The 22,414-nt window shown below is 50.0% G+C and overlaps 1 protein-coding gene across 1 annotated transcript; it reads right to left on the bottom strand.

Annotated features, from left to right (window-relative positions):
* Nucleotides 1-201: 201 nt before the first annotated feature.
* On the bottom strand, nt 202-18,092 carry CBX6 (chromobox 6). The gene is made up of 5 exons (XM_030446379.1): nt 17,974-18,092; nt 17,768-17,811; nt 17,517-17,582; nt 17,158-17,224; nt 202-9,055 (listed from the first exon to the last, which is right to left on the bottom strand). Exons 1-5 carry the CDS (start codon nt 18,040-18,042, stop codon nt 8,084-8,086), a joined length of 1,218 nt encoding a protein of 405 aa, XP_030302239.1. The 5' UTR covers nt 18,043-18,092; the 3' UTR covers nt 202-8,083.
* Nucleotides 18,093-22,414: the final 4,322 nt, after the last annotated feature.

Below are 22,414 nucleotides of genomic sequence, written 5' to 3'. Positions count from 1 at the left end.
TCCAGTGGGAGGCATTCCATGTGGGGAGGATGGAACTTGATCTTTAAGGTCCCTTCCAACCCAAACCATTCCATGATTCTTGCAGAGCTGATTGATGCCAGCGTAGGACGGGTGTTTCAGTATCTCTGTTATCAGCTCCACAGGTCACTCACACACAGAGCAGGTCACAGCTCATCCAAGGAACATAAGACAACAAACAGGTTTTGGAATGTAACAATTTATTGGGGTTAATTTTTTAAATTTTTTTTTTTTTTTTTTTTTTATAATTTTTAACTCCCCATTTCTGGCATTGATACAATATTCAAGAGCAGCAGAAAGAACAAAATGTACAAGAATACAAGAGTAATTAGCACAACCCCCACCCCCAAACCTGGAGCAAACCATTTTCTTGTGGGAAGCGCCAGAGGAAGGGGTGATTCAATCACCCCTCCAGTGGCTACACCTCCCACCCATCCGCTCTAGACAGAGTTTAGCCAGCTGGGAACTGGATTAAAACAAAACAAAACTGAACAAACACTATATTTAAAATGAAAATTGCAAGACCAAAAAATATATAGATATACAATTCATCCGTGCACAATCCTTAAATGCATTTTTTTCAAAATAAAAAAAAATTACAAGATACATATTTAGGTTTATTTTAAATTAAAAAAAAATACCACCTTCACTTTGTATGCCAAGTGAGGGGAAATAAAGAAACAGATGGGTTGCACCAGAACCACCATCACTCTAGGAGTTAGGTCTGACCTTCTCTAAGAGAAAGGATAAGGCTCTGATGCTGCCAAAACTCAAGCACAGGCAGAATCTGAAGCACCCAAGTACCACAGAGCTTAGTGGGATAACTTGCCTGCTCGAAGTTCAGTATTTGCAGGAATCTGCAGAATTTGAGCCTAAGCTTGGCTCTGGGGAAGGTGAAAGGAAGAAACAGAAGAGGCAGGGCCCCTGTCCTCCACCACCACTTGAAAACAACTTTCTATTCAAAAGGCAAAACAGGGGGAAAAAATATCCTGAAATAGAGAGTCCTCTATTCTTAAGGAGAGTACAAGGCTTAATGGCAGGGGAGAGGAGAAAAGGAAGAGAGGACAGCATTTGACATGAGGATGACAAACTCTTTTCTAAAAAAAAAAAAAAAAAAAAAAAAGTCATCACAATGACTTATTCTTTTTTCGTTCCATTTGAGAACTTGACCTAAGACTACATCCCCCTTTGCAGTCAGGGGGTTGGAAGCAGCAGGGCCCCTCCAGGACCACTAAAGAGCAACCTACAAGCATAAGAGCACCTACCTGCTGCTCTGCCCAGAAGGAAACCTTCAGCACCCCCGAAGAGCAAGGCACAGCCTGGGGGGCTGCTCGGGAGCACAGAAGGGCTCCCCTACTCCTACGAGGCCCCGAAGCCCTACAAAGTGCTTCGATGCACTCAGCCACACTCCTGCGGTTTAGTGCAAGCTCTAAGTGCTCAGCGTAACAAGGAACCAAGTCAAGAACCAGGGCCCTGCAATGGGAATTAACACTTGTCCTGACCATGATCCCCTTCCCTCCCCCACTGGTTATATTTTCTGAGCCACTGCTGAAGCTGGCATCACCCTGACTGCATCTCACTGCTCTTCTGTCACCTTCCTCCTTCCCCACCCTGCAGGACCGTGCTCATTGCCCACTTCCCTGCTCCGCTCAACCCTGGAGTACAGGGAGTATCCCCACTCCTCCATCCCCAGCACGGTCTCTGATGGCACTCTGGGGTTGGTGTCTGGAAGGAGAGGGCTCAAAAGCACACTGCTCATCCAAGGTGGAATGACTTTCAGCCTAAGGACTGTGCTTAATGACTGCCCTGCAGACATTTTGTTTCCCACTGTGCGGAAGATGGAAGAACAGGAGAGCAGCCAGAGGTAGCAGACCACCATGGGAAGGGCAAACTGACTGCTCCTCCCTTCATTCCTGGAAGGAGAAACTTAAAGGAAAGGGGAAAAGAAGAACTTGGGAGTCCTGTGACATCCTTCCAGCCGAGGCAGGTGGGATGCAGGGCACTTCAGATGCACCACATGGAACACACATGAAGCTGCCCGTGCCAAGGCTGCTGACCCTGCACTGGCAAGGGGTGTAAACCCCACCAGACACATCAGTCTGACACAGGACAACATCAAAAGGGGAGAGAAGTGGAGAACAGAAGGGCAAAGGTGAGGACGGAGATAAGACTCCAACATCTCCTCCCATCTACACCCCTAAAAAGAAACCATATACATTGTGCTCTAGGGAGGGACCTAAAAAAAAAAACAGAAGAAAGGAAAATAAAGCCACTTATTTGCTCAACCCCAAAGCATTGATGAAATGAAGACACTTGCTGGAGTTGCCTAGGGAAGGAAACACAGACAGGGAGAGGGGGGTTTCTGAAGCAATACTCAGCACTCCTCTAGCTCTGTGCAAACGCCGCGGGAGTTGGGCTGCCAGCACCCTCAGCAGGATGGTCCCCTCCACCCACCACCCCCTTCACATGAGGGAGACTGAGGCACAGGGCAGTGACACAGCTGGCAGAAAGGCCACGGCAAACCAAGGAGGAACAGAACCCAGGAGGCACCGAATCCCTGGCCCCAAATCAACCCTCTTAGAGCACACAGCCTACAGAGTGGAGATGGGGAAAGCTGCGTGCAGAGTGGTGGGTGAGACAGGGGGAAAGAGTGGAGGGTTTCTTTTATATTTATATATTTATGTATAAAAAGTAAATAAGATCCCAGCTCTTGCACGATTATTGGGCAATTGAAAAATGCAGCAAAAGCAAGCGACATTGGAGTAAAAGGATTCACCAGGCAAGGAGGAAAAGGTCTTGTTGGAAGGTGGGGGAAGAAGGTGAGAGGGGAAAACAAGCACTTAGCCAGACACGCACTCCAGGTTTGTTACAACTCCCTGGGAAGAAGGACCTGCTCCCAAGCAGCCCCACTAATGCCCTGACCTGGAGTGGGCAGAAGCATGGGGGGACTCAGGACATCATCCTCCAGCACAGCAATGTCTTTCTGCCAGGAGGTTCTCAGAAAGGTGACCTGGGAGCTGCCAAAACCTCCCCTACAACGAGGGGCTGGGAAAGGGAGTGAAATCCCTAGGAAGACTCAGCTCAGAAACAGCTCCTACTTGGTAAAAAGCAGGACTGGGTTTTATTTTTTTGTTTATTTCATAAAATCTCCCTGGGAACTTGAGTACGAGGAGATATGGAGAAATGCTCCCTTTCTCTTTTCGGAAACAGAAATGAAGCAGTGGCTCACCACAGCTGGGCCAGCTCACCACATCCTAATTCTCTGTTTTCCTCAAAAGGAGCTTCCATCCAATTAGCTTCACGCCTCCCCAGTCCTGCTCTGCTCAGCCAGGGGAAAAGAGAGCATCAGACAGGAGGCTGACGCTCCAAGCTGAAGACCACGGGAAGCACTGACAGAACGTGATGGGCAGAGAAGAGGAGAAGTTCCCAAGAGCAGCCCAGGCTATTGGAGACATCTAGACATCCAACACCTGCCATTGCAAAGTGAAGGGCAACAGAGAAGTCCAGACAAGAAAAGCTGTCATAGTATCCCCTGTCTGCCACCTTCTGTTCAGACATCAACATCTGGTGGCTTCTCTCTTCCCTGCAATTGCTCCCACACACCAGATGAAGGCCCAGCAGAAACATCTTGGATGAGGAAGCCAGCACACAAGAGCTGCCTCCTCACTTCGAAGAAATGTTAGGACAATTCTCCCCATCAATCCCTTGGAAGCCAGAGCATAAGATGGCAGCCCTACTCGAGCACAGTGCTGTCAGGGTGTCCCTCTCCCCACCCCAAAACCTCCAGCATTTGCTGGCCTCAAGAAGAGGGTATGCCTCACTTGGAAACACCTTCAGAGTACACAGGGCAGCTCTCACATCTGCCTCTGAAGATCCAGCTACTGTCAAAGGTGGGGCATACATACAGATGGGACTTGGTTCTCTGTCATGATGTGGTGAATCCCCTATGGAAAAATGCCACTCTGCACCTGATGCTGGAAGAAGCTAAGAGACCCTAAGGAGGGGAGGCATATCTGCTTCCTGGGAGATAAGCCCACCATGTTTAATCCTGCTTGGATAGGGGGGAGGGAAAAGAGAAGAAACAGTGACTTGTCAGGAAAGGTACATGCCAACCCCAAATCTTAGCAGCTTGCTGTGCATGCAAAGTAACTCAACTGTTTCCATGTTGGTGGCTCGATCTACGTTCTGGCAGAACATGACCGGCCATTTCTGAGGGCAATTTGGCCAGAAAACCACTTGGAGACTTCGCCTTAGCTCACAGGAAAGGTATGGGAGGCACGGGAACTCACTCCAACACTTGGGAGGCAAGGACGGGAAAGGTTTGTAGACAGGGTTCCTCCAACATACAACTTGCCTTTTCAGCTCAGAGATCGCTGCTTAGTCCCAGAATGCCTTTCCCTCCAGTTCAAGCAAGCCAAACACCATTCCAGACACACACGCTTCAATACTACAAAATACTCTTTTCTCTAAGGACCATCTAATACCACTAGTTTGTGCAATCACTGCATTTATTTTTCATTTTTAAACTCTCTCTCTCTCTCTCTCGCTCTCTCCCTGTAGAAATTTTTTTTTAACTTTTCTTTTTTTTATGCAAAACTAATCATTTCACTTTTTCCACTCCATCATAAAATCTCCTCTAAAAACACGACAACAAGAACAAACATGGCACAGACACAGAGAATATTTCTCTGCTTTCCTTTTTTTTTTTTTTTCCTAGGGGTTATGGGGGAAGGGAAGGGGATACTTTCAAATAAACTCCTCCCTCAGTCCCACGCCCTTTTTAAAGGACATGGACAGATCTTCTTTCCCACCTCCATTAAGGAGCAAGGGCAAAAATTCAGAAGGAGTGTAACCCACGTACATACGAAGGTAGGTTAGTCAGCCTCCAGTGGCTTGTCCACCTGAGGCTGCTGCTGCTGTGTTCAAGTTAGCAAACATGTAACTCAAGACAGCACAGGATCCTCATTTTGGATCCAGAGGTTCAGGGTTTGGTTCTCACCTGGTGACCCACCCAGGGAGAGATTTGTCACACAAGCTGTGTCTGCAAGCCAGATCATACTCCTTTCCTCCTCCACAAAGAGGAGGTACTGCACGAGTTCCTCTGACGCAACAAGTCCCCTCATCTCCTCACCACAGGAAGAAGGTCCTCACGGAGCATCCCTACAATGACCCACTGTTTTGCTCTTCACAGACAGTCCCCTTGGCTTGTCACTCTGGAGAAAGGCAAAACCCCTTCAATTAAACAATTCCTGTCCCCTGCCCTCAAAGAACACCATACAAGAGACACTGGGGGAAAGGATTCTGCCAAGCAAACACACACCTTGGCCAAAACACATCGAGTTTCCTATTAAAGTTCCCTTTTATCTCCCACTTAAACGCTTCAACTGTTTTGCTTTTTTTTTTTTTTTCTCAGAACCTCAATACCACAAAACAAAACACATCACCACATACACGCCGAACAGTAACTCAACAACCTAAAGTGACTGGCCAGTTTGCATCCATCCCACAAAGAAGCTCCTCTTATCTCACAGCCACAGAATACTTCTTGTCGAGAAGGGAGAGGAAAAAAGAAAAATCTCCTCACTGTTTCCCTAGGAGCAAGCGTTTCCCTATGCCTACAAACTGCTCATCTTTGAAGCTGCAGTCAAACAGACTTAGGCTACGCTAAAATAAGGGATCCTCAGGTGTGCCAGGCACAGGGAAGATGCAAAAAAAAAAAAAAAAGAGACACGAAAAATACAGGCAGGTATTAATACAGACACGCACACAAGTCCAACAAGTTATAGGAAGCCTTAGCTTGGTGAATAGAACCGGGGAGTCTCTTTCTCCCTGCTCCTAGCTTCAGCTGTGAATGCAGCTGCATCCCCAAAGAGTCCACTAAGCTCTTTGATCAAGGAAAGAAAAAGAAAGAGGTGTGCAAAGGGCGGTGCTAACAGCACCTGGAATCCCCCTCAGACTGTCTGCACAGGAACCGAGCTGCAACTGGTGTGAACTTACTGTGCCTCACAGGTCTGAATTCCACCCGCTGCGAGGCAAGGCTTGTGGGGAGGGCAGTGAAGATTTTATTACACTGAACCAGGAGCTAGAGGCAGGGAAAAGACAAGCTCTGGGCACAGAAGCCCTAATTAAGGTCAGACGCTGGTCTATCCCTCTACCGCCCCAGCAACATCCCTTGGGCAGACAAATATTACCTCCCTCCCACAAACTGCCTCCCTTCTATCCTCAGACCACTGCAACCACAGAATTACCACTCCACATGAGAGCACTCCTAAGAGCCAGCAGCTCCTGAGCATCCTCATGTGGAAGCACCAGAGGGGTCAATTCCCCTTGTGTTCACCCACCCAGGGCAGGCTGGTAAGCAGGTTAAGCCCTGGTATGGGGAATTTTTTTTCCCACCTTTTTCACCTCTGCAGCACATGAGTAGAAGTGACGCCCCTCTGCCCCATTCCAAACATGTGAGACAGGGCTGACAGGACGAAGCTCTCCCACTGACTGATCAGCACCTCTTTTTCCTTGCCCCTACAGGCCAAGCCCTGTGTGAGTAGGGGGAGAAGGGAGAGCAAAGGACAGCATCTCACCATCAAGCTCAGGACCCGGTCTGAAATGGAGCAAGCCAGACATGGCAGGTGAAAGAGAGCTTATTTTGGATGTGAATGAGGGTGGTCAGGGGAAGAGGGAGCTGTGGGTAAAGAAGGGCAAGCTGCAGTCTTGCTCCCTCCTACTTGCTAGCGGGGGAAGAGAAGGAATTTTTAGAGAAACTCACAAGAGCTCTGAGGGAAGAGATCCAGTGCACATGCATACAATGTGAGACAGTTATTTCTTATTAGCACCTTCAGTTGACAGTTGTAAGGGCTGTTTCAGATGCTGAAAACACAGAGGTGAACCCTCTTCCTGGTCATGCACCACAGAGAAGGGAGAACAGGAGACAAAAGGAAGCCGGAAGAGCAAATGATGCACCTTAGCATCCATCCTTCCATCTCTCCCTTGTTTCCAGGGAGCAGGGGGAAACAAAAAGGGTTGGGGGAAGCCTACGTGTGACAGGAGACCAGCCTCACGCCATCAGTCTATCTTCCCCCAAACTGAAGGATTAATGCATGGCCCACTCCCACTTCCACCACAGAAAGGCCAAGGGAGGGCATTTTATGCCCTCTCCCCCAAGCAAGTGCAAGTGATGAACACCAGGAGGAAGATCTGGGCCAGAAGCAGGCTCCCCTTTTCTTCCCTTCCCCCTGAAAAGCTCAGACAGTTGGAAGATGCAAAAGTGAGGGGACCAGGACACCTGAAAGCACCCATACAACTGCCAAGGTAGCACCAATAGTCAAAGGAAAGGGGGAAGCCAATACAGGGTATATGCTGCATGGGGTACCCCTACCACCCCAGCTTTGTCTCAAGCACCTTCTAGGCATGACACTTCACCTGCCCCTCTCCCCTTTGCTCTGGGGGCACCTGGACCAGCCACTGTCACGAGGGCAGCAGAGATGGCAGCAGATCCAGCCCGCAGGCAAAGAACAGGAAGGATGGCAGGATTGGGGTCATGACAAAGAGAAAACATAGGAATGGAAGAAGACTGCATGCACATTATGGAACAAGACTTGGGGGGAGGGGGTGAGGGCTCGAGTCTTCTTATATCCTCCCCTCAAGGGTCTGGAGCTCCTCTTTTGTCACAGATGGGAGGGGAAGGAGGGGGAAGAGGACCTTCCCCACCCACCCCCACAGGCAATCAGACACACGCTCACCCATCCTTCATCCCCAAAGGCTCCACTGCCCGTTGGACAACACCACATTCAAGGACAAACAACCAAGCTCCAGCCCCACCATGACCCTCCCTGCCTCCTCCCAGTGGCAGAGACACCCAGAATTGTGGGTGCCCCCACTCCCCCCCACTGACACTCCAGCCTCCAGGCAAGAGGGAGCGGGCAGGGGGAGAGGAGCAGGAAGGGTGGCAGTGAGGGCAGAGGGACAGCCAAGGGGAGGAGAAGGAGAGAACCAAGGACAGCCATTCACACCACGACTTCTCGCAGGTAGGGCTCCCCCCGTGCCCCTGGAGCCGGGGGAACCTGGCTGCTCACTTGCTGCCTCCACCGCCACCGCCTGCCGCCACCTTCTCAAAATCCTCCGCGTTGCAGAACTCCTTGATGGTGACAGTGAGGAGGTTGCTGGTGACATCCGTGACCACCACGTTAGAGCAAGGGGACATCTCAGGACGCCAGTCGCCGGCCTCCTGCTCCGGGTCAGAAGATGAAAGGGACAAGGAGGGCGTCTGCCCCCCACCACACCCTCCCGGAGGAGAACGCTTGCTGGTGGCAGCCGACTCGGGTGGGATCGAGAGGTCGAGAACCTCTGACTCACGCCAGTCAGGGATGGCTGGGCTGAGGGTCTCGGGAAGCAGCTTCGGAGGGGAATCATCTGGGTCAGAGGAGGAGTGGGGAGCAGGCGACGGGCAGCCAGAGGAGCTGGAGCTGGGGGCATCATAGGGGGTAGAGCCCATAATGAGCCCACAGGAGGCTGCCTGGGAGCCTTCAGCCTCCCCTTTGCTCTCCAGAGATGGGGTGGGAGCAGCGGAGGGCTTATTGTAGAGCGAGAAGGCGCCGAACTTCATGTGGCGGATCTGGGTGCGGAGGACGCTCTCGCTGAACTTTTTGCTCTTGCCTATGACGCGGTTTCGGGAGGGGATTTTGGGCCGAGCCAGGCCCCCTGCTCCATTGGCTGGCTTCCCACCTTTGTCAATGACCTTGAGGTTGAGGATGATGCGGCTGCGCTTGGGCTCCCGGGGTTTCACCTTCCGGTTGATGATGCGGACGGTCTCCGAGAAGGGAGAGACGGGAGGGCGGATGCCGGCCCCGCCACCCATGCTGCCACCATTCTGGGGGTCCGGGCGGGGCAAGGGGCGCCGGGACATGCGGTGGCATCGCCGGATGTCTTTCTTGAGCCGGTGCACCGCGGCGCTGGAGTGGAGCTTGGGAGAGGAGGTGCTGGAACCCGGCTTGACAGAAAAGTGTACATCCCCAATGTGGAGGGCCTCCGCTTGGGCCCGAGCCTGCAGTGGTGGGGAGAAAGGGAAAAAAACAAAACAAAACAAAACAGGTCAGAGAGGCAGCCTAGGTGCAGCCAAATCTCAAATCAGGCATTGCTCACCTCAGGATGGGCACTTAACAGCAATGCTGCCTCATGTTTATACCCACATTAGTGGCAAACAAACACACACACACCTATGGACTAATGACAGCTATGGCACAGCTGCCACACAGGCACAGGGTACCGTCCAGGTCCTTTCTGGGCAGTTAATGATGCTCTGAGGCTGTGTCTCTGTTGATGGGTGCTTTCCTCAGGAAGAAACTGCCACCCTCCTGCTGTGTTCCAGGTCATGGTTAATCATTTCCAAGGTCCCCTTCTCAGTCATCAGCAGCCAATATGCAAAACCCCCCACAGCCAAACAACCAAGCATCCTCTGGGGCACTGGGGCTATTAGTGCTCAGTCAGCATCCAAAATTACGTACTAATTCCAACACAGGTGACTGTATCCAGTCTGCTATGAAATCAGCACGAGACAAGGGGGAGAGAAGAGTAATGCATCCAGTTTGCTCTTCCCCTCTTACAAGCCAGCTCTGCAAAGCATGGTAGAAAGTGGGTCTCAGGGAATACAGACAAAGATGGGCAAGGGTCTGACAGAGCTACTTTAGCTAAACACAAGAAATGCAGAGACCCAAAGCTTAGTTTTAACTAGAGACCAAGTTATCCTTAATCTGCTGTGGGAACAAGGTCTAATATTCAAAGCCAGAAAGCAGGTCAGCTGAAACTCAGGTCAAGTTAACTGCATCTCCAAAGAGATTGAGTTGAACAGCGAAAGTTCAACTGCTTGGTGCCAGCCTTCCCTGAGAACCATGGCAGGGGAACAAAACTTTTAAGCTCTTCTGATGCCTGGAGATGGTTCCAAAAGCTGCCCTGGTTCATGCACCAGAGACAGGAACATTTTCAGGCAGCAGAAACAAGTTTCCTTGGTAAGCTGAGGCAGTATGACCTGAAGACCCTGTGGGCATGGAAACCCAAAGCATGCTCTTACATCACCCTTTGTCAGAGGACAGCTTCTTGTGGAGCTCAGCCTCCCACACACCCCACACAAATCCTTGCCCAAACAACTCCCCTTCTTTATTGCATCTCAGCAGCTGTCACCAGCAGAAGTCGCACAAAAGGGGACAGGTGAGGCCCCCCTTCTGACTGTCCATCTAGTGAGCAGCTTCCTCCACCTCGTGGCCATAACAAGAACTGCAGTGCTAGAAGAAGACAGCTGCTTTTCCTCCCCAGCTTTTCCATCCTGTTGCCCCCCTAGCACACGACAAGACCGGGATGGCTTCTTGCCAGCTCAGAGCTCAAGCACTCCAACACCATCTCCTTTGTCACCCTGCACACTGTGCCTCCTACCAGAGAAACGCCTGGGGAAAAAAATGTGCCTGGGGAAAAAAAAATCCCTAAGGCAGGGATCTAACAGATCTAATTGAGGGGCCCAGGCCAGCTCTCCTACAACGAGCTCAGAGCCTTGGATTCACATCCCCAGAACTCTGCTGTCACCCAGTGCCCTTCTTCTCTCACCAAGATACCAATGGAAGCTGCAGAAGATCCTAAATAAGCAGCGAATAGAGACATGAAGGCATTTTGTTCCTCTATAGCCAATACTGGATCATGCCCTGCAGTGCTACTGGTACCCTGGCTTTAAAAGGACTGCAAAGATGAGGCCTCCTTCTCTGGCTGTATGTGAAAATGCGTACTGAAGGCTCATCAGAACCAGGGACTCTAAACATCCTATTAGCTGACTGACAAAGAAACAGGGACAGATACTCCATGTCCACCTTGGGCTGTAGAGGGCTGTTCCATCTATCCAGAGGGAAAGTGTCCACATCCCAAACCCCAACACACCCTGTTCTAACAGAAAGCATCCCAGTATCCGGCTAGTTTCTCCTCTGCTCAGCCTCTCACTTTATTCCATACACCAAACTGCTGAGAAAATGAACAGACACAGCTCTTGTCCCAGGCATCCTACAGGCTGGAGCACAGCAGCAGCACCCAACACTTCCTGCACACATGAATTTTCCCCCTCCCATCCCAGTGATCCACAACTTAAGACAACCCCACAGATCCCATCAGGAGGTCACAGGTACAGACAAACACACATCTAGGACTGTGCTTGTTCCCTTTTCTCCACAGGTCCCTCTGAAGCAGATGGTGGACACCAGCATAAGCTACAGTTTGCTTTCTGACATTACACACTGGTGCAGTCTGAATTAACCACCTTATTTTTCCTTTCCCCCTTGCTTCCCCAGCCATTCCAGCACTGCTTCTCTTGTGACTTGGGCTGCTCTCCAATTTACCACCACTCATCAGAGAGGAAAACGCAACACAATGCCCCATTCCTGAAGGCAGGACAGAGAAGTCAGGCAGAGGGTACAGACAGATGCGCCAGTAAAAATCCTTGATCCAGAGCTTCAGTGGATAGACACAGGCGTCCCTCAGGGCCCCTCCTGCTGCCAGCATTGCATGTCTTCCAGATTAATTCCTTACCCTGTAATCATGCCTTAGAGCAAGGAGTTCTGCCCCCTCTGTGCCCCTCTGCTCAGAGCCGAGTCTAATTGCTGCCGGCCCACAGTGCTGCCTTTTTTATTATCACCCACGTGAGGAAGCAGGTCTCCCCCCCCACACCTCCCCCGAGTCTGGGGGAAGCAGTCACAAAACCCACAGTTGCCTGATACACCCAAAAATTCCTCAGTGAAGTTTCCCATCAACCATGTTAAATGAAAAGCAATAATGCTGCGATAGTCACTACCCAGCCACTTCCATAGTCCTGCTGATTTGACTCTCTCAGCCTGTGCACATTAATCAGCTCCTGTCTTGTTTTTACAGAGACCCATCTTAGTTTTTGCTAACACAGTAGCTACCACAGAGCCCTGGTCCATGGCTGGGACTTTTCCAAGATGCCAGAACCACCAGGCCTCCTTTACTGGCCCTGTGTCTGCATTTCCAGTTACTTCCTGAAGGCTGATTCTAAGTCATGTTTCAGCTCTCTGCATTTATTTAATTCCAGTCTCAGTAGTCTCCAGGTAGGCTACATTCACCATCAACCTCTTTGAACAGATCATTAAGAGAAAGGGTAAGCTGGGACCCAAAAAGTCCCCCCCAGGTGTCACACTGCTGTCCCCAGCAACCAGCTTCAGGGTGAGTTCCAAATAGCAATATGCAAATATTCAAGCTTACCTTGAGCTTCTTTTTCCAGGTAAGGTTTCAAGAAAAATAGTATCAGATGCTTTATCTAAGATCAGCCCCTAGAGCCCTCTCACTTGCAAAGCTCTCTATTCCTACAACAGTATCAGGTTTATTCAGGAATCAACTATACGAACTCAAGTCTCTTCCCTGCCAAGAACAGCACATTTTCTGGACTCTTTCTCATGCTTCCAACTTGACATTAAGTAACTTGCAACCTCTGGTTAGAAGACTCAGCATTCAGTTTTATCTGCTGGAAATGCACTTCTCCCTGCTACAGATCCATTAATCGATCACACTCACAAGCAGTATGATGATGAGGTCTTTGAAAAACAAACCCGTTTAATCCTTTCAGCTGTGTCACCACAGTTTGCTACTTAACTCAGAAGTTTTCCAAATGCAAACTGCCACTCAGGGCTTTGCTGTTTTCACCTGCAAGATTTGCTCACTGCTGAAGCAGTACTCACTATGTGTACAAAGTAATTCACTCTCTGCTTACAGCTCAGCCTACATCAGGATGCAGCTTCTGGAGGCTTGCTGCAGTGCTCTGTCACGAGAGCAAGGCAATTGCTAAGATTACTTCCCTTCCCCCCTTCCCTTTCGGGATATGTATCACCTTTATTTAGCTTCTACAGCTCTCCCTCATTGCCCCTGGGAACTCGTGTATCTCCCCTGTTCCCTACTATTTCTGAATAAATGTCCCTTGAGGCCCAGCAAGCATATTTGCTCATTCATTCCCTTAACGCACTGAGGCACACAAGCACGTACACGGACGCGTGCTTAGAAAGGCCTCTCTTACCTGATTTGTATCAAAACCTCTGCAATTTGAAAGTAAAAAAGACCAAAAAAATCCCCAAACCACAAAACAAACAAAACCAAACACAAAACAAAACAAAAACCTTGTAAGGCAACGGATTTCTAGTTAATTATTTCAAAATCCAGTAATTCCTAGTGCTGCTGCAACATAATAGCACTGCTCTCAAAACTACTGGTTCTACTTTGTCTTTTATTCTCCACCTGCATTCCCACAGTCCTTGCTCCAACGAGCATTCGCAAGAGCTCTTCTTTCTCCTTTTTGGCTGCCATTCTGCCTTTTTATCGCCCGCTTTCTTCCGCGGTCTTCCAAGCGACAAGGCAACAGCAAGCCAGTTCATAGCACAGCTCTCCCAAGCAACACTGCCATAAACTAGAGGTTTCACGACTGGATAGGGAACAAAATGCTACAAAGGGGAACAGTCTGTTTTCAAACCGCTGGGGGATAATTTACGAACAGGGAGGAGATCAAAAGAAACCCAATTCCAACTTTAGAGTTCAAGGAAGGGCGAAGCGACAGAACATCATGCTGCTCGGCCCCTTCTTCCCCCCCTCTCCCGCTAAGGCTCCCCCCTTAATTCTTCCTCCCCATTAACCTTCTCTAGTCTTTTCACCTCGGTATTTACAGCCACCCCGACTAGGGCGCTTTGCTAGCCACCCACTGAGCTGGCAGATTGGGCTCTGTCTCTTAATAGCACTTACTAGACTTTATTAGATTAGTTGGCAAGTTTTGCATTCCTCTCAGCGGAGTACCGAGGGAACGGCAAAATAAAAGGAGCAAACCCAGTATGGGGTGGGGGTGGGGAGAGGAGGAAGATCACTATAGCACACGCCATGTCTCTTCCTAACCTCCCACCAGCTTCCATTCTGACCTCCAGCTGAAAGGGTTGTCCTCCAAGACAACTTCTGACGGACACCTGAATATTAAGGTAAGAGCCTGATGTGCAGTGCTGCCCATTTCAGACCAAGGACTCTGCGTTCCATGCAGTCAGCACAAAGCTTGCAGCATACCAGCAGCTTCCCAATAAATAAAACCTCCCGCCAAGCTTCAGCTCAGCTGTGGGAAAGTTTTTCCCCTAGTATGCAGAGGATAAAGACCCATTTCCTGCCCAAAACTTTGCAATTGAAGTTTGCAGGGGTCACTTTCAACACCAGCCATCTTGATAGCAATATGACAAAGCCTGGGCTGAAATTTCCCTTTACAGTCTGATTGAAAGGTCAAGTGTTAGACAGCTCTCAGCAACAGGAGCCTGGCTCACAAAGGCAGTAGGTGGCTGAAGATGCAGCTTTTCAAAGCTTTTCCAAAGGCGTGGGACACTAACCTGCTGGAATGCTTTCTGCAAATCCCCCTGGGTGCCTATCTGCAGCTTCTGAGAACTAATCCCAGGATAAACCTTGCCCCAACTGCAAACTAAAACACCCACACAAGCCAGAGGACTGAGTGGCATATCGGGGCACTTCTTTCAATACCTTACTGGAGACTCAGAAACCTAAATTTAAGCACTGATAAAATGAAAAAATTATAGGAAGCCACTGAATTAAGGGAGGACTAGTCTACTAAAGCAGTCCTAGGCCAGACTCCTGCTTAAACATCATTGCATCCAGGCCTAATCTGTTCAGCTAGCAGATCAAAAAGAATATTGTTCTAACTGCCAACTCCAAAGACTCCCTCTGGGATGCAAGAATCATATTTCTTCCCCTGCTTCTGAAATTCTCACTGGCAGGAGAACATTCAGCTGGAAGAACCAAAAACATCGTTGATGTACAAGGCAGAACCGAATCCCACTCCTCCTGCAGCAGCACCAGCACTACAGGGCTGGCAGAGCTCAAACCCACATCTTTTGCAGGTCAGATGAACTGACCAAGAGATGCACATGACACCAACCATCACACTCGACTGCTTCTAGCTGCAGTTGCGTTTTGCCTGAATAGAACCCCAAACAACCTCTTATAGGGCAGGCCAAGGCAGGGTTACTTCTGGCTGCCAGGCCTGGGTTGTTATTTTTAGGGCAGGATCCAAAGTTACAGAAAACCATCAAGTCAGAGCACTTAACAGTTTTTCACCAGCTACATTCCCCAGAGCTGCAAACCGAGGGGCACTGGATGTGCCCTGCCCTGCCCTGCCAGCCTCCCCTACAACATGGCACCAGCCTTCAGCTCATCTTGCTTCCTATTGAGATCCATCTTCTACACGGTACCAAGCAAGCTCTGCAAACCTATGGGTTTTCAGCAGTGCTGGCAGAAGGAAGATGTGCCGCAGAAACGTGTCAGGGATGTGATTCAAAGGATGTTGTTGAATAATTCAGGTTCCAAGTTTAGGAGGGTTTTAAAGGGCACAGGGAGAAGATAAGGAATGAGTGGGTTTTGAGTATGGGGGTTGGTTTTGCTTTTTTTTTTTTTTTTTTTTTTTTTTACATGAGTGAAAAATTGGCAGTGGGTTTTGCCATATCACATTCAGAAACAGAAAAAAAAGCAACTGATTGCACAGAGTAATGTTAAAAGCACAGCATAAACATTTCTCTAACACTGAACAATGTCAGGTGTTACAAATACCAGTATTTTTAAACTCAAGCAGAGAACTATTTTAGGCCGGTGGTTTCCCTTTAAGGGTTCCTCTGCATTGTTGGAAACCTAAACACAAGGGTTCCATTTAATGCATGACTGCCAGAAAGAGAAAAAACACAACTAGTCTAGTTTCCCTGATCAAAGCGTAAGGGGTTGTACTCATCAGTTATGTCTGTAGTTCCAAGTCTGCCGATACAGAAAACTGTTAGCAGAAAAACAGGCAACAAGGGAAGAGGAGGACAGTTCCATCAGCAGGACTTTCCAAGTCGACTGGGTTTTACTCAGGGCATCAGAATATGCCTGTTCCTGCATTTCTTCCGTGTGCTTCTTTACGTCCTCTTAAAGCAGAGGAGAGGTGACACCCTACCCCTCGCCACTCTTTCCAGTGCTCATACAGTTAAAGTACTGAGCTGACTTGAGTAAAGCTCTCGCCACTGTCAGGCAAAGGAAAGTATTAACCTGTTTCACAGATGGGGAAACATGCACAAAGGCTAAATGACTTGCCCAAAGCTATAGGATGACTTACTGACAGTGATGCCTTGCTAGCTACAGGGTCCACCCTGGCTGTTCCAGAGCTTGCTACTGAATCGAAACCAGTGATGCTGTGAACTCACTCATCTGTCTTACTTTTACAAATGTGTGTTGTGTTTCTACATTTATTTGAAGTCCAGGATTGAGACAGCTGTAGAGAGAGGGGGAGAAGAGAGTAGGAAAGCAAGGAATTTTGTCTGTAGACTAATAAAAAAAAACATCCAGAGCTCCCACAGTGGTCATGGAGCTACCAGATTTATTATTTAAAAAAAAAAACAAACCAAAAAAGCTTTAGAGGAGATGCGCTAGAAGTACCTTCCTCACTGCAAGCAAAGATGCTATGACAATATTGCAGAGGGTTTATCAGAGGGGAACTAGAAACTTCAGCTGCTATCCTACACAGACCTGAAACATTTCTCTTCCCCCTCACACCTCCCTGCTCCCCGCTCTGAAAAAACAAAAAAACAAACCCCTAAACTAGCCTGCAGTTTAGAGATCAAAACACAAACCCTTTATCAAACTCTCATGGATCACCTACATCCTGAAACACGATCGGAGGAGCACAAGTGGCAGCAAGACTCCCGCCACCGCTGTCCCATCGCTCAGCGTGCTGCTAAGTTGCAGGGCAGGGTCTGGATGGCACAGGCTGCTGAGGAAGAGGGAGCAGAACGGGCTCATTCTCCACTGCGGCAGCAAAAGGCCGTAAAGAGAGCGAGGATATTGGAGGAGAGATTGCAGCCTCACCATGCACATCCGCGCGTACAGGCGACCGTCCTGCTGGGGCACCCGTCGCACGCACACTCTCCCCTCGCACGCTTCTGCGTCCCTGCCCCCCTCCCGCCTTCCTGTCGGGTTCTCCCCGTGTTCCCAGTGCCCTGCGGCAGGCACAAGTCACTCGAAAGTCCAGTCCTTCCACGAGCACACACTGGTGAGGTTCGAGAGACCTTTGGCTAGGCCTAAGTTATTTAAATAATGAGTTACCTTCAGGAGAAAAGTTTTGGGCTTGGGTCCTCTCTTCTTGGGCCCGTACAGCTCACGCTCTCGTTCCCTTGAGGGAGTCAAATTTGTCAAGAAATTAAAACTTTTCCCAAAGGGAGAAACAGCAGCATACAAGTTTAAAAAGAAAAGCAAAAAACCCCAACCAATCAATCAAAACCCAACCCAACCAAACAAACAAAAAAATCAACCAAAAAAAAAAGAAAAAAAACAACCAAAACCCCACATACAAACAAATAAAACCCAGAAAACCTGAAGGGAGCCTGGACACCCTTTCCCCACTCACCCACCCAAGCCAAACCTGCTGGAGTCTCCCCAGCCCAGGGCAGGGGATGAGCACTCACTTCTGCTCGAAGGCTGCGATGAGGCGGGAGTCCAGGATGTTCTCCTCGGGTTCCCAGGTGCTGTACCTACCGGGGAGCAGGGCAGCGGGAGGGGGACGGGGACAAACGCAGGAATTAGCTCCCATTTCCCCCCCATCCCATCCCACCCTGTCCCGTCCCCCCGACCCCCGCAGCCCCGGGGGCGGCCCCCGCAGAGCAGCGCGGGGGGGGGAACGGGCAGTAGTCCCTCTTCCCCGGCGGGATGCACTCACTTGATGGCCCAGCCTTTCCATTTCACCAGGTACTCGATGCGCCCCTGCAACACACGGGGGAGAAGGGGGAGGAGGGGGAACGTGAGGAGGGGGCCCGGCGGGCCGGCCACCGGCTCGTCGTCTGGGGCCTGGCGGCAGGGAGCAGGGGAGCCCCGCGGCCGCCCCACCCCTTCCCTTCCCTCCCCATCACCTTCCCCCTCTCTCACCTTTCGGATGCGCCGCTTGATGATGGACTCGGCGGCGAAGACGCGCTCCCCCACTGCAGACAGCTCCATCTTGCTCCTCGGCGGCAGCGGCGGCGGCGGCGCCCACAGCCCATAATAATCCCGCCCGCCCGCGCGCACCCGGCCCCGCCCCCTGCGCCCCGCCTCGCCCCGCCTCCCTCGTGCCGCCGCCGGCTCGCGCACGCCCGCGCGCCCCCTCCCGCCGCGGCCGCGCCTGAACCCCCCCCGGGAGGAGGAGAAGGAGAAGGGGGGGGGCGGTTGCTAAGGGAAGGGGGCGCGCGCAGGCGCTGGCCGTTAAAGGGGCCGCGCAGCGGGCGGTGTGAGGGTGGGGGGCCCCGCCATACCCCAACCCCCACCCCATGGATGGGGGCACAGCAGTCACCACCCCCTACACCCCTTCTCCGGCATCGGGGAGCGGCTTTCGAGGCCGGGGGACAGTGGGGGGAGGTTGGCGGGGGAGACGGAGAGGAGGCCCCGCCAGGGAAGGCCCCTCCGCCACCTCAGCTCCTTTTCCCGCCCGAACGGGGCCTTTTTTTTTTTTTTTTTTTTTTTTTTTAATTAAAACAATGGCGGCAGCGGAGGCCGCGCAGCCTCCTCTCCGGCAGCACACGCAAATGCGCCATCACCCCGCACCCCCAGCCAGCGGGGTGGCAGTGGGCAAGCAGGCTTGAAGTACCTACCGAAGCAAAAACTAACAACAAAGGCGCTTAAATCCTTTTTTCTTCTTTATTTTTTTTCTTTCTTCTTTCCTTTTGGCTGGCACTTGAATGTGCCCTCATTTTTTCTTTCTATCTGGTACAAGGTACCGCAGGGTAAATGGGCCAAGCATGATACATAAACTTCTAAAAAAACCCCCAGAAAAATAAAAAAATGTTAAGTCACTTAGAGGAATTCCCTGTCCAGAGTGTTACTGCAAAATCCTACTTAATGTATAGTGCACTTTACATTCTCTTGCAGGTGCTGAAAACATGAGGGGGGGAAAAACCCAACAATCGCAGTCACAAATAATTCTCTCCGATTCAAAATGGAAGCTCGCAGCTCTGCAGCTGTCTTCATGTAAAGCTCACTGCCCTCCTTTACCTGAGATACCACCTGGCACACAGCAGAACAGCACATGCTCCTGCTGGAGCTTTGTTTTCAGGGTGATGAGAGGGTACATTTCAGAATGATACCCTCTAGAAGTCAGAGGAGCTGTGACAAGAGCTGTAAGAAACAGCTACCTTGTTTTTGCTGCTTTTTCAGCCCACCATCACCTCATCTCACCAACAACTTTTCAGCTGGCCTGCCAGGGAGCACTCACGGCCTCTGTGGCCCTTTCTGTTTGCATTCACCTCCCCTTCCCACCTCTGGCTCAGAAGTTCTATGTAGAAAGAGGATATTCTGGAAACAGTTATATTTATCAGTACCAACAGGGATGGTGTTCCCAAAATCAAGGTGGGAAAACTACCCATTTCATCACTGCCTGTGATTCAAGCGAGATCTGTCATAGTGTTTTGTTCTTTTTCGCTTGTAGCAACCATGACAAGCTCTCTGAGCAGAGGAAAAGTGGCACAAGAGAGGACGTGTTCCCCACCACCCATCTTCTGAAGGGGGGAGAATGGAGAGGCTGCTGAATGCTGACAGAGAAGAGGCAGCAAGTGGACAGTCACACAGACCCTGGTTCAGGAGGTGCCAATGATTCAAAGAACCAGGTGTCTCTGTGGTCAGGGACTGAATCACAGTGTACTTCACCACTGATAATTCTGCATTTAGCTCATAACACTTGCTTGAAGAAGAGGCTGCTTGCAAGAGGCCCTTTCTCAGGTATTTACCACCACAGGCCAATCGAGAGCAAAACCCCAGTCAGAACACCTAGAATGGGACAAGTCCTTCTGGATTATCCCATTTCCTTAGACACCATTTTTTTAAACCTCAATTCTTTATAGACTTGAAGGTGACTTCAAAAGAACAAGTGCATCACACCCATGTTTTGCTTTTCACTTTTTTAGCAGCTTTTAGCTTTGCACATTCTGTTCATTAACATCATCCACGTTTAAACTGACTTATTACTGTTCACTTTGCTTAAACAACTGCTTTCACACTTGTGGCTGAGTGTCAAAGAACAGAACTTCCAACCATTGTTTTCATTCACCTAAAAATTGAATGTGGGAGAAGTGCTTACACAGCTACGCAAACATGTATGTGGCAGCTGTGACTGTCTTGTACCCCAAACAGACATCTGAGTCATGAGCAGCACACCTCACCTCAGGGCAAGGAGAAAAAGCAACCCCCATCCATGGACCAGAAGGGGCAACATCATTTCAGAGAGCTCCATGTACTCTTTCCACTTATTTTCTCCTTCCACCCGTCAGCAGGACCTCCTTCCCAGCCACATCAACTCCTGAAATAACTGAGCAGCCCCTGTACAGGTATTGCCTGACCCCTGGCTCTTTCATCTAACTTTTACTGTCACAAAGCAAAATAGCAGAATATCCAGCTGTTCAGAGCATTGTTGGCTGCTTCCTTTGTTTCATTCACATTTCCAGTAAAAAACTTTAACAAAAACAAAAACCAAAAACCAAACAAAAACAAACCACCAACTTGGGAAGATTGGTTTTCCCGGATCAGCTATTGTTCACTACAGGCATGGAAATAAAGTAATTTTTTAGCACCTTGCTGCCCTCAATACTCTGGTGCCCGAGGCTACAGTGTAGCAGTTCTTGCTATCATGGAGAAGGCAGCACAGGGAAGGAATAACCTTTGGGGCAGCGACCAAACCTTTCTCAAAAGAGTCACCATCAAGTGGTGTATGAGAACACGGGGAAACCAGCAGCTGCAAGAAAATTTTGATTTGTTTTTTTTAAATGGCACTTGACAGTGAGAAACTCACCTGCTCAAAGTCTGAAGCTGCCTCCGGGCTCTTTTTTTGCAGACCTGTGACCTGGCAGGAGTAGTAGCACTTAACTTTGTGAGTACAGATTTGAGGGTTGATCAGCCAACTCTGTTGCTGTTAAATGCTCCAGGGAGGTTGCTGTCAGCAGCGACAGATTACTGTAAAGAAACAGTCATTCCCTTTCCTACAGCAGGAGCTGGCGCAGCTGCACACAGCCCAGCCCCTCAAGCAAATGGTGCTGTTTTTAAGCAAACCCTTGGCACTATGATCACCCATGTCAAAATGTGGTGAGATTTCTCAGATGCAATGTCAAAAGATGTAAGAGCAAAGACAGACCCCTCAGAGCTGACTATGTACCTCCTTGTGCAGTGGTTGTGGGTGGCTCAGAGTAGCCCAAGTAGTAGTCACAACTACCACCTCTCCAGCCTGCTGAGTTTTTGACGTAGTGGAGAGAAGGCCTGTAGGGTTCATGCAGTGCCTACAGCCACTGGGGTACTATGTCTCTGGGGCCTTCCTACGAGCTCACAAAGCCATCTGGGCTGCCCATGGATCAGAATGATTACACAAGTCCCCTAGGTTCCTCACATCCTTGCTTCAAAAGCAGTCACTTGGCTAACAGAACACTGGGAAGGACTAAGGACAGGGAAGAGGAGTGGCACTGAACAGACAGGAGATGACTGCCAGCTTCCTAACAGCACCCACCACCCCATGGGTGCATTTCACATTGCATTTCACTCCGTGCTTCTCTGAGAACACCAAGCTGCTCAAACCATTGGATCTCCCCTTTTGGGTACTGCCTACCATATTGGCGCGCAGGGGCATGTCCTGGGGTGCAGCCAAGTGCCCTTCTTCTCAGGCAGAATCCTATCATGAGAGCTGTGCAAGGCAAGTTGGCTGCACTGCACAGATCAGAGATGGCATAGCAACAGATTATTAAAAAAACCAACACAAAACACAAAAGTACTATCCAGATTAACCTTTAATCCAACCAAGACATCATGCAAAAGGACAAGCTGTTACAAGTTTCTAGTGCCAGCCAGCCGCTGCAGCATTGGCAAGGGTAGGAAGAAACAATCTTTGGAGTAGGCTTTCCTCTAGCTCTGCACTGCAGTTCCTTACAATTTCACCTGACTCACGAGCTGCTGCCAGAACATAAGTGGCTGGCTGTAATCCTGCTCTGATGCCATGACTCAAATCCAGCCTCCCTGGCTCAGGGCAAGTAGACTGACTGCATTTTGGTAACGCAGGCAAGACCTAACCACTCTGCCTTGAGCCATAAACAACCCAGGAAACGCACACCCCCCACACTCCCCCCTCTGCTTCTGCTCCTTGTGCTGTTGTGATTGACGTCACAGCTACGTTTGGATGCAGGGCTCACCCCCATGTTACATCTATGGAAGACAGACAGACACATTTGCTTGCTGAGGCACATGGATTAACAGCTCGCCTTCCCCTCCACAGAGGATGGAAAGGCACATGCCTTGAAGGAACAAGTCATAAACCAAAGTGGACTAAATGACACTGCGGGTGTCTCCAGAGTATCAAGCAGTC

The sequence above is a fragment of the Calypte anna genome, chromosome 1 (genome assembly GCF_003957555.1).
Source record: "Calypte anna isolate BGI_N300 chromosome 1, bCalAnn1_v1.p, whole genome shotgun sequence".
Classification (NCBI taxonomy): domain Eukaryota; kingdom Metazoa; phylum Chordata; class Aves; order Apodiformes; family Trochilidae; genus Calypte; species Calypte anna.
Note: the sequence above shows the minus strand (reverse complement) of the source record. Positions and strands in the feature narration are given on the sequence as shown.